At 42.4% G+C, this 12,539-nt stretch overlaps 1 protein-coding gene across 5 annotated transcripts in view; it reads right to left on the bottom strand.

Annotated features, from left to right (window-relative positions):
* Positions 1-10,426: 10,426 nt before the first annotated feature.
* mllt3 (MLLT3 super elongation complex subunit) overlaps positions 10,427-12,539 on the bottom strand; it is an 81,333-nt gene continuing 79,220 nt past the window's right edge. For all 5 annotated transcript variants that reach the window (XM_054733779.2, XM_054733775.2, XM_054733776.2 and 2 more), the window contains one exon: positions 10,427-10,626. In XM_054733779.2, coding sequence (XP_054589754.1) covers positions 10,495-10,626 — 132 coding nt within the window. In that variant the 3' untranslated portion in view covers positions 10,427-10,494. The remainder of the gene's footprint in view (positions 10,627-12,539) is intronic.

The raw sequence follows: 12,539 nt of genomic DNA, 5'->3' as shown, positions 1-12,539 counted from the left end.
CCCAACCGCAGTTATGTGTAATTTTTAAAGTTCTTGTGTTTCAAATGAAATTGTGTGTGTGTGTTGCATAGTCCCATCAAAAATCTATTTTCCAGGCCGGCTTGGCTCTCCACTAGAGGGCATGACAAGATCACGAGCTGAGGATCAGGAAGTTGTGCTTTTTTTTTAATTTATTTATTTATTTTTTTTTTTAGACATGGGGTTGATTCTGACAAAAGATTTGGTAAAAAGTGAATTCTGATTTCCTAACTTAATTAAAAAGGGGTAGCTTTTGTGGTAAAGCACGAAGTGACTTTAAAATAAATTTAATTGATAAATACCCAAATTTAAGCATACAAACCTGTTCAAAGCAAACATTTTGTGACATCAGCTTTTTGTTGCTGCTTGTGGCACACCAGAGTGGTTTGTAAAATACATACAGCCGAAGAGATTAAGATGGTTGAAGGAAAATGAGTCACATTTTGGCTAAAAAAATGTACTTAAACCTTTTAAATAGGCTTTAATGTTGCTGTTGCCCTTATCAAAGAATTTAGTTCTTCTGTGGTTTATTTAAACTTTAATGGAAAGAAAATGAGTAAATACAAGTGCAAACTGACCTTAAGATCATGACAGGTTTATATTGAGCTTCCCTTAAAAAGATTGTTCTTGGTCTACTTTTGAGATCTATCTAGTTTGGTAGGAAATCTGAAACCTCTCCATCGAGAAGGAGCCAGTTGAGGTGGCTCAGGCATCTGGTCAGGATGCCTCCTGGATGTCTCCCTGGTGAGGTTTTCCGGGCATGTCCAACCGGGAGGAGACCTAAAGGAAGACCCAGGACACATTGGGAGAGACTATGGCTCTCAACTGGCCAGGGAATGCCTTGGGATTCCCCTGGAGGAGCTGGCCCAAGTGGCTGTGAGAGGGAAGTCTGGGCGTCTTGACTTGGGCTGCCGCCCCTGCAACCCGACTGCATGAGTGGAGGAAAATGGGTGGATCTCCATTTGATCCTCATCTTGTGGCATTCAAGAGGGTTTTTTTTTTCTCCATCTTCAGATGTTCAGCCCTATAATAGCTTCAAATGAGATTTCCACTTTGCATCATACAAAGGATTGATGTCACCCATAATCAAATACAGGCATTTACGACTTATTCGTACAGCGTGATAGTAATTCTGCAGATTTGGGATACAGAGGCCCACTTTATTTTTTTTTTTGTTCATTGGAGTGCCTTAAAGCAGACTTGAAACATGAAATCAAATTATCTACTTCTTGGAATGTTTTTTGGGGAGCTCTATATGTTCTGAAACCGATGTGGCAGTCTAGGTAGCATGTTCATTTCTTTAGCTTCCACCCTCTATCCAATTTTGTAATGGGTCACTAGATTACCTCTGCTTAGGTCTGAGTTGATTGTGGAGATTAAGGGGGTCATAATTTTCTGCTACAATTGTGAATAAAACTTTTTGAGATCCTAACTTCTAGCTATTGCAGTTTTTCTCAATTGTTTACACACATTTTCTGGTACTTGAGACAAAATGACCACAAAATGTAACCAATTCACCAACCCCCTTAAATTCTGCTAAACTACAAGCACAATTCCTGCATTGCACTCAAATTGCAAATCTTAAACACACTTATTTCAAAATACTACAAAATTCTCTGCTGTTGGCACACTTTTCATGCAGAAAATATCTTGTTTTTGTGACAGTGTGAGCGTCCTGTCACAATGTCCCGATTGATCATGCGCCCTGGCTACTTGGCCAAGGGGATGTCCCTTTGGCTGACTGGTTAGCACGCGTGACTCTCACCCAGGAGTGTGGGGATTGAATCCCGCCCGAGCCCTCGTTTCTCCACCTTGCCACATTTTCACAACGAAGACACTGCTATTCAAATATATGCACACTGACTCATCACAAGGGCAAACACCCGCCACACAGTTTTACAATCAGCAATCAGAGCTTTAGCATAAAAGGGCAACAGGTGAGCTCTTCTGTTTTGCTGCAATGGATGCCAACATTGGAAACAGAGGCAGATCCAGAGGAGTGAGAGTATAAGAGGAGGAGGACGGGGACAAGGACCGCGATCTCTGATGAGATCCGAGCCACTTTGGTTGATCATGTGGTCAACTATGGTCTTACAATGAGGGAGGCTGGGCAAAGAGTACAGCCACATTTGAGCAGGTACACTGTACCATCCATCATCCGGACCTTCCGAAATGAGAATAGGTAAGAAATCTTCTCTCACCAGAAAATGGCAGTACTGCATATCAATACAATCAGTATTCAATGAGTATAGTAGTAGTATTGCCTGTGGATGGTTTAGTTGGACAGTAAAAATACTGTAAAGTATGTTTCCAGTATTTAGGAAATAACCCTACCCCCGACCCTACGTGGACAAGCGGGTTCAGAAAATGGATGGATGAAAGATTACCAAAACGAGGTGGTCGGGAACGTCTTCTGTCTCCTGAACAGGAAACTGAGATCATGAACATGGTCCTAGAAAACAATGCCATAACATTACGGCAAATACAAAGAAAGGTAATAGAAAACAATGACACGTTTCAAAGTATTGGTAGAGTCAGCCTATCAACACTGGACCATGTCTTGCGCAGATATCATCTCAGGATGAAGCAGGTCTACAGGGTGCCGTTTGAACGCAATTCAGAAAGAGTCAAAGTATGTATATACTGTCTAAAGTAAGTGTAACACTGAATCACAAAGGCTTAAGTCATTATGATGAATGGAGAAGAAGTGTTTTCCACTCATCATACTGTTTTGCATTGAGCACATAAGTGTTCGGCTGGTTCTTATGAATGTCTTTTCATATGATGGTTTGTGTGTGTTGTAAGGATTTAATTTAAACAAAAGTGTAAACAATTGAGGAAAAACTGTAAATGCATTTCGCTCCCCAACTCACCTTAAATTCTTCCTTAATCGGTAGGTTGGGACAGTAAATGAATATCAAAATTTGGGATTTCTGAGTATAAATCCTGACAAATATCCGTCTTCCCATAACGTAGTAATGAGCTCTAGAGAAGAGGAAGGTATATCATAATATCATCAGAGAACAAGGTGATTTGGTGCTTCCGTATATAATGACCCGTTTTACTGTGCTGTGGTTTATCCTCCACTGTGAAGCTGTCCAGACTGGTGATTGTTGCTGACTTTAACATCCACGTTGATGATCCCACTTTGCCACGACCTTCTCCAGCCTCATGGACTCCTTCAGCTTTACACAGCATGTTTCTGGCCCACACACACACACCAGGGGACACACTCTGGACCTTGTTTTAACCCTGGGTCTTACAGTTTTTCTCAATTGTTTACACACATTTTCTGAAAGCATGCCTCATATTCTCAGAACTCTACACACAAATCCAAAAAACACACACAATGGGCAAAACCCCTCAATTAATCTGCAAAATGAAACTTCACATTCAAAACAATGTTATTTCTCCTCACAATGTGATTTTGTTGTCAAATGACACACAAACCATCATACGAATAGACATTTAAAAGAACCAGCAGAACACTTATGGGGGGGGGGGGGGGGGGGGCAGCATTCAAATGAACATTCGGAAAATGTTCCGCAATACAGAACAGTCACATATTTTCTTTCCTCAAATCAAGGCAATGAACAAATGTCCAGCTACACTCTCCATGTGCTTGTAGGTATCTCCTGAACTCTGTTCTCCTCAACAGGAAGAGGCGGCCTCATCAGATACAGAAGCTTCATCAGTCAGTTCTGAAAACTGCATTTAATTACAGTACAACTATAGTTCATCTTCACAGGTAACCTTAGATCATTTAATAAGGCTCTCTTAACAAATGACTAACAAATACACTTTTGACATGTTATTAACACTTTATAAACCATTAATATGTGTTTAATGTGCATGAAGAGGTAGAGAAATACTAAACAGACTGATTTGTTGCCAAACAGCAGGGATGCACAATATTGGAAATTTGTGCTGCTACGATATTAAATTAGCTGTTATGGCTGATATTTTCAATAATTCTTATTTAAATTATTTTATGATATACCTATATCTAAAACTATAAATTAATCTAAATCTGTATCTATATTTTACACGTGGAAAGGAAACAAATAAAGAATTTTAATGTCACACATTGTTCCTACATTGAATGCATTGAAATGATGATCTTTAACTAATTAAGCATGTTATAACATATTTAAATAAGTATTGCTCCTCCAATATCAGGATGCTACGTTTGTCAACAGTTGGGAAGAAGGAGTCACTGGGAAGCCTGGGAACGGAAGTCTCCTGCTGAAGCTTACATTCAGGTCCATCTGGCAGCAGGTGGTTCAGTACAGCTGAACAGGCAGCAGTCCAGACTTCCCCTCCTCAGCCATCACACATGGCCGACTCATCAGAACACACACAACAAGCAGCCCTCTCCGATCCTGTAATCTCTGTCAGGGATGAGACGTTGTGTAAATGAGGCTTTAAGGAACAGTTGTTGACATTTGTTTCCCCTTTCTTTCTTACTAAGTTCTGTAGCAGCTTGGTATTGCGTGTGTGTGTGTGTGTGTGTGTGTGTGTTGCCTCACACAGATGGGGAGGGCTGCCAGGGGTCACGGTTCGCTAGCCCTCTCAGCTCCATCAGGAGGAACAAAGCAGCTAGTAGAGGAGAAACGTCACTCATGCAGAAATCAAAGACCAGGTTTGGGATTTGCTCGAAAAGACTGGACCCGTTTAGGTGGTGCAGGGCGTCTGGGTGCAGCAGGAGGCGGAGAGGGGTAGAGTTAAAAACAGTCAAATGCAGCAGAGTGTCAGTGAGGCCTCGGCTGCTTGTAAAGCAGCCACACATCTGCTTGCTTTAGCCTTTACATCACTTTATCTGATGTCTGGGGGGTGTTAAAGGAAAGCTGGCAGATGAGTTGGTTTCCCAGAGTTCCACAGGGGAGCTGAGTCTAACTATGGCCTAGTCCACACGTAGCCGGGTTTTTTTTTAAACGAATATCCGCCCCTCCAAAAACTTGCATCCACATCACCTCATTTAAAAAACTCTGTCCACACGTACCCGGATGAATACGTTGTTAAGGACATGCCAGACCTGTAGGCGGCAGTACTTCCCCCGTTCTTAACCTCGTCCTTCGTCTGTGGTCTTCCGCAAGGAGCAGTAATTCCGCTTGCAAAAACAAACAAGCAAAGAGCGCTTGGACAATTGATAAAGCGAGCGCAGCTCTGAGGGCATCCATGCTGTCGGCTAGTGTAAACACAGGTCGCACACGTGATGTCAGCATTTTTTTGTGGCGGAAAGTGACGTTGCGGACCTTAAAACTCCAGTTGTGTCTGTCCACACGCAGACACCCAAAACGGAGAAAACGCAGATCTTCACGTTGGCCGGAGTTTTTGAAATGATCCGTTTTCGTGTGGATGACAGGCCAAAACGTAGAAAAATATCTACGTTTTGGCAGATCCCCGGCTACGTGTGGACAGGGCCTAGGTGGGGAAACTGCACAAGCAATCAAAACAAACACGTCTGAATTACTGCAGATCTGCACAAACGTGACGACAGCAGCCAAGTGCTCAGGGACCTGAACTGGTCTTCTTTCTTCTATCATTCGTTTAGCGGTCAAAACAGCAACAAGCTGATGTAGCTGAGGTTTATGTAAAGATATAAACTTATTAGAGACCAGCCAGTCCTGTAGAGTCAACGCAGCTGTGGCCTATCTGCAGCTCATGTAGCCACACTTGTTAGATAGAAGCCGTGTGTCATGGTCTGTGTCTGCGTCTCACCTCATGTGTCTCCTTTTGTCCTCATTCGTCTCTAGGTGCTCCTTTTGTGTCTTCTAGCGCCCTCACGTGTCATGTCTGCGTCTTCCTCGTGTGTCTCCTGGCGATCCCCATTTGCCCTCTAGGTTTCCCCCCTCAGACTTCCCTCTCCCAGGTCCTGTGCCCTCTTGGCCCCCTCTTAGCCACGCCCCTGTAGTTTCTTTCTGTAGTGTTTTCCTTTAGTGTCAGCTTCCCCTTAGAATATTAGTTATGGTGCATGCCTTCTGGTCTTTTGTTTCTCTCTTAGGTCATTTTCCTTTGTTACAGACTTTCAGTATTTAGTGTGTTTTTCCCACCAGTGTTTTCTTCCTCCTCCCTGATTTAGTAATTGTGTTCACCTGGTCCCTCTCCCCACACACCTGTAATTCATCTCCCTCTCATCTTCCCAGTCTAAGCCCTGTCTTGTCTCTGTGTGGTTGTCGGTCCATTGTGTATTTGTCAGCGTTTGTTCGTGCTCTTAGTGAGCTTTTGGTCTCCAGGTTGTTGGTGCTCTAAGAGAGCTTTGGGTGTCCTGTTCTCCAGGACTTTTGGCCCGCTGCCACCGCTGCCATTTTGGATTTATTTTTGTTCTAAATAAAAGGATTTTTACTTTTACCAACTTCTGCCTTGAGTCATGGGTAATCTGCATATTTGGGTCCTAAACATCCCTGCAACGTGACACCGTGTGCCACTACTAGCCAACATTCTGATATCTTCTATGGAACCAAAGTTCATGTCATTGTAAAGCTAACTTACTTCATTTGTTCCATAATGTCCTGATCTTTTTGGATTTAGGATTGAAGGACAGATCCATCATGCGCCGTACACTTTCACATTAAACATGTTTGCCTTTTGATGGATCTGAAAACTAAGATGAAGGCAGGAGAAACTCGCCAACCTTGAGCTTTAATGACGTCCTCAGAGAGCTGCTTGACTGTGGTCCTGAGGCTCAGGGTGGTGTGTGTGTGTGTGTGTTTAGCCTTGGCCTTGTGCCAGGGTGACAATCAATGCCTCTGCATCTCTTCTGTGAAGGATTACTTTTGAAGGTTTCCCCTTTATTGGAGGAAATGGTGTTTGAAAGCTAAAACAGGAAGTCCTGCTGGTCTGCCTGAACTCTGAAGAACACACACACACACACACACACACACACACACACACACACACACACACACACACAGTTGGGACATTAAGGTGGCGTGTCTGTTGTTGTGTCCCTTTTTTTGCCCTTTTGCGTTTTTTTGTCTTTTTCTGCAGGTCTAGAAGCAGACTCTTGTTCATTATTGTTTATTTTTGTGGAACCCCCCCACCCCACCCCCCCTCTCTCCCCACCTTTTCTTTTCCTTTCTCTTTCACCTCTGTCTCCGTGTCTGGTCGGAATTACAAAGCATTCAAAAACAATAACAATAAAGTTTTAAGTATTAGGCGTGACATTAAAAGCGGACGCTTTGATACTCCACCTGAGAATAAATCTGTAAGGCTTGTTACCAGCATTCAGACATCAATTCTGCTTGCTTCACAGCCAGACAGGACACGGTAAAAAAAAAAAAAAAAAAAAAAAAGGTGGCAGGTCTAAGCTGATGACTTTTCTCACAAGTAACCAAGTGGCCATTATAAAATGACTAATTTAGGATACCATACCATAGTTTATTTGTATAGCACGTTTAAAATGCAGCATGGGAGCTGCCCAAAGTGCTGCACAGGCTAAAACAAAATGTGACCATTCTAAGGAACTAAAGCAAGATAAAAATACCAGTCAAAAGCAGATAAAACATGATGAATCCTAAGAACACATTAAAACAATGACACAATAAAACACTCAAACGAGTCACTGTCTAAAAGCCAAATCGTAAAAGTGGGTCTTTAAACGAGATTTAAAAACCACCAGTGATGGAGGCTGCCAAACTCCAATGGGCAACGAGTTCCACAGCTTTGGGGCAGCATGCACAAATGCTCGTTCACCCCGCGACTTGTATCGCATCCGCGGCGTACACAGCAGCAAAAGGTCAGCTGACCTCATCGTGCGCGTGGGTACATATGGAGTGAGCAGGTCAGAGAGATGGGGATGTGCCAGGTCGTTGAGTGATTTAAATACAAAAGTCTGTAACTTAAACTGTACTCTGAAAATGACAGGGAGCCAGTGAAGATGTTACAGGACAGGGGTAATATGGCTACATCGGTGTGTACTCGTAAAGAACCTGGCAGCAGCGTTCTGGACGACCTGCAGCCGATTCAGGTCATAGATGGAACCAAGTTTTTGGTATGGTGTGTTTGACACCCCAAGCTGTCAACAACAATGTAGATGTGGTTTTAAAGTCAGGAGCACCATAGAAACTGTGCATTGACCAGTTGCTGTGATACAGAATAAGGACCTCACTACTAGCTATTAGTAACTGAACTATTCACACGCTGGTGATGAGCCACGAGCCCCAGCTGCCCTGGCACAGGCAAGGCCTGCCAAGCACTGGCACCACCGGTCCCCCGACCACCACCAGCAGGCAAGATGGGTTAAGTGTCTTGCCCAAGGACACAACAGCAGCATTCTCTGGTCAGAGCTGGGATCAAACCTGCAACCTTCTGATTACTGGACCACCCACTCCACCTCCTGAGCTGCTGCTGTCCCATGCTAGATGTTCTGTGTCTGCAGAAGTTTTAGGATGAATGATCTATGCAGGTGTGGGGAAAAAAGACACCCAATAAAAAGATGACTGATGTGTACATCATACAGAACATTTATTCAGTTTTCTCCAAAAACACAAAAGACACAAAGACAGAACAGGACAAGGGAAACCCTTTAAGAACACGTAGAAAACCACCATCCCCACTCCAGCCACTCCGTCTAGCAACTGGCTTTTACAGAAACTGTAAAAATAAATAATAAAAAACTTTTTACATCCAAACAGTTCCTGACCCCTCTGACTCGTCACTTCCACAAAAATATTTCCTCAAAAACCCCAGAAATGCAGCAAAAATTTTCCTCATTAAAGGAATTTCCCCAACAACCTTTATCACTATTAAAAAACCCAAAGCTGTCCTTTACACCCACTTTTGAATGTATGTATGGGTTTAGCATGATTTAGGGCGGTATGTGCTGCACCACATCATGACTACTTGGCTTTCCTTAAAAAGAATAGATATAATCTTGTAGGGGTGGGCGGTATAAACGGTATACGGTAGAAATGATATTAATTTGGCCAACGGTAGAGATATTGACTATATCGGCCTATCGCGGTAGCGCATGTTGATGATGTCATCAAGCGGCGTCTGTTGAGGCTGAAAGCATGGAGCCTGTGGTGGAGGAGGAGGAGGTTCTCGTAAAGAAGACCGGTGCAACATCGATCATTTGGACTTGGTTTGGCTTTAAAGAGTCGGATGTGGAGCAGAACAATATAATCTGCATAGTATGCCAGAAGAAAGTATTAGCGAATAGAGGGAATACATGTTTTACCACGTCAAAACGAAGCACGTTGTGGAATACGAAGAAAGCCAAAAACTGCGTCCTCAACAAACGCCCAGTCAGTCGAGCGGTAAGACATTTTTCACTTTATTTTAAAAACTTTTGTGTTTAGCTAACTTTTACTTGTATTTTTATTTAAAATATCCAAAATTTTATTTTTTATTAAAGAATGGTGCATTCCATTTTTTGGAAAAAGATCTGTTGCACATCTTAAATATTACTCGTAAAGCTTTTAGATATTTGCGCAATAAATTTTCTTAAAATGGCATTTTATACTGTTTGAAGTGTGTTTTTTCTGCTGCTGCAATGTATCTGGTATGTGAGTATGTTTAGAAACAGTCATTTTTGACACATGTACAAAAGAAAGTCATATATCGCAATATATACCGTTACCGCACATTTTTCAAATTATGTCGCAATATAGATTTTAGGTTATATCGCCCACCCCTATAATCTTGTGAGACGGATGACCTCTGATGTTTTGGTTTTGTAACTAATTGTTCAAAAATAAAAAGTCTAAAAGCTTAAAGCTGAAACTAAAAACTACCCAATGCGGTTGCGTTAAGACATGGTAGACAATGATCTGTGTGTGTTGAATTAAAGGGTTTACTAGTCGGCCTTGTTTGAATCCAATCTGAACACACACTGGCTGTGATGAACTCACAACAGCCTCATCAGATATCTTTGAGTTTTACACCAGATTTGAATAGTCGCCTTCACCATCCAAGAGGATTCCTGCAAAGCTGGCCTAGACTAAAACATACTGAAATAGAAAACTAACCCCAAACGTACCTAGGCAGACTTTTCTTCCCTTACAGCAGTAAAACTAGTCAGTCTTCTGACTCCAACAGTGATCAGAAAACACCCCAAATCTAAGAGGTCTAAAATGTTTCCGTCTACCAAGTTTTACTTTGATTTCAAACACCTGTAAACAAATCCAATAAATGAGACTTAGAATGCTGTAGGGAAATGTTTACCATGTATTTTTCACACTAAACAAAAGAACATACATGATAACATATGCAGATTCATAAAGAGCAGCAAAGCAACCACTCCTTTTAAAATCAATGTGAAATTTCAAGGTTTTCCAGGTAATCTCCTGATAACAGGTCTAATTTTACACAAGACCTGGCTCTGGTTTGTGCAGCAGTACCACCTCTTCACTCAGGGAGCCTGGTCCAACCAACAGACCAGACACACAGCAGAGGCTTTTCATTCCAGTCTTGGCATATTTATTTAAAAGTAAAAAAGAAACCAGAGATCGAGAGGAACAGCTGAGGCGAGCCTCAGGATAGTCCAGAGGTTTCCAGGTAACTCTGGAGCTTTCGAACAGTGCTTCTGTCCAAGGAGCAAAGATCAAAGTCAAACGTTGTGTTTGTGATGTGAAAATGGCCAGTCTCCTCAATGAGGTTGACAATCTGAAAAACACCAAACACAGAAGATGCATCATTAGGATGTGGGCTGTTTGGATCAATATCACCAACATCAGTGGTGGTAGCCTGGAATCTAGACCATCATTTGATGAAGCTAAATAATTTAGCTTTGCAAGTCGGTGTAGCAACGCTCCATGGAACCGCCACCAGTATTGTGGCGGGCCAATTGCATCATTTATTTAGAAAGACGATTATTATTTTTGTCTTCTACCCTGCTTCTTCCATGATATAATGGCAGACTGCCCTGTTCGCTGACATCCATAGCAGTCCAATGACGGCGCTTTACGGACTTAGAGGGCCAATCACAGCACTGTGTTGGTGGGCAGAATGTTACTGAAAAAACAAAGATGGCGACAGCTCATTTGAAACGGTTTTTGCATCAACTTTGGACTATTTAGACTTCAACTTTTCTTTGAGTCAAGAGCAGATAGAGGTACTTAAGTTTATTTAGAAAAAGGATGTATTTGCATCTTCGTTGACAAAGCACAGCGGACTGCCCCGTTGACTGACTAGCCTCATCTAGCAGTGAGTGAGTCATGTTTTGTTATACAATAGCACGCAGAGGCAGTTTGAAAGACAACTGTAGATCCTGCCCTATGACTGAGAGCCATCAATGGACCATGGCCAGACTATTCTCATACAGACTTGCCAGGCCAGTGAAGGGCAAAACAGTATTTGGCAGCCAACAATTTTGCATGTTGTTCCATTGGTCCAAACATTACATAGATCTGTAATTATTATAAGAATGTAAAAGAAACCCCCTTGTATGATTTTTAAAGAATTTGGCCAGCTTAGCCCAACGGCTCTATGATGACGCCATTTTTACCTATTTTGCTGCAGGTCATTTAGCAGAGTTTTTGGAAAACCAATACGATTGGTTCGCATTGTGCTACAACATCGAATGTGCTTGGCACTCAGATCCTGGTAAAAGGTAAGTCATGTATGAAAATTGTGTTGAGCCTCCACCAAGCAAGCAGCAGCAACAGCAAACTGTCAGACATAAATGAAATTTGGCAGAGGCATAGGGAAAGACTGTTGAACTCAAAAGTTTTAAATGAGCACCTCACTGATGGAAGGCAGCAACTCTCACATTGTTTATGGTCAGGGCCAGATTAACACTTTGTTGTACCCTGGGCAACAGTATTAAAGGGCCCCATCATCACGACTAGAGCTGAAACGATTCCTCGAGTACCTCGAATAATTCGAGTACAAAAAATCCTCGAGTCAAATTCTCTGCCTCGAGGATTCGTTTAATTCATATTTAATTAATTCATGGCTTTGCAATCGCCCGGGGTCATGTTTCACCCGGACCGAAATAAGTGACGCACATGCCCACTGGACTGAATGCACACGCGAGTGGCGAATATAACTTAACTTTCTCTTAAGCCATGGCGGACAACTTGAACCCCGGTGGAGTGCGAAAAAGACAGAAAATGTCAAAGTTGTGGAACCATTTTTCACGTCGTAAGGTGGAAAACGTAGTCCAGTATAAATACAGTAAAATGGATTTAGCCTAGCACAACACCACATCCTCCGTGCTGCAGCACCTGTAAATGTCACTTCTGCAAGCGGACTCGGAGCCTCTACAAGATAATGCATTTTAGCCTGTTTTTCTATATATTCTGCGGACTCTGCGACTTTTTCGTTTGTAGCGCTCAGTTTCAGCTCACACCGTACATCTGGTAGCAACACGTCGGGCTTAAAATGTGCTAAAAATAGCAGTTTTTACACAACACGTTGGACTTTTTATTGTGTTATTGATGTCTGTTGTCCCTCGGGGTTTCTGCAGGAGGACACGGGTATTTATGAGTGGCGGAGGAAAACGAAAGAAAGTAAATAAATGTTTTGTGATCAGTATAATTTGACAAAACCACAGCAAACATGCTTTTGGCAATCCT

The sequence above is a fragment of the Nothobranchius furzeri genome, chromosome 3 (assembly GCF_043380555.1).
Source record: "Nothobranchius furzeri strain GRZ-AD chromosome 3, NfurGRZ-RIMD1, whole genome shotgun sequence".
NCBI classification, from domain to species: Eukaryota; Metazoa; Chordata; class Actinopteri; order Cyprinodontiformes; family Nothobranchiidae; genus Nothobranchius; species Nothobranchius furzeri.
Note: the sequence above shows the minus strand (reverse complement) of the source record. Positions and strands in the feature narration are given on the sequence as shown.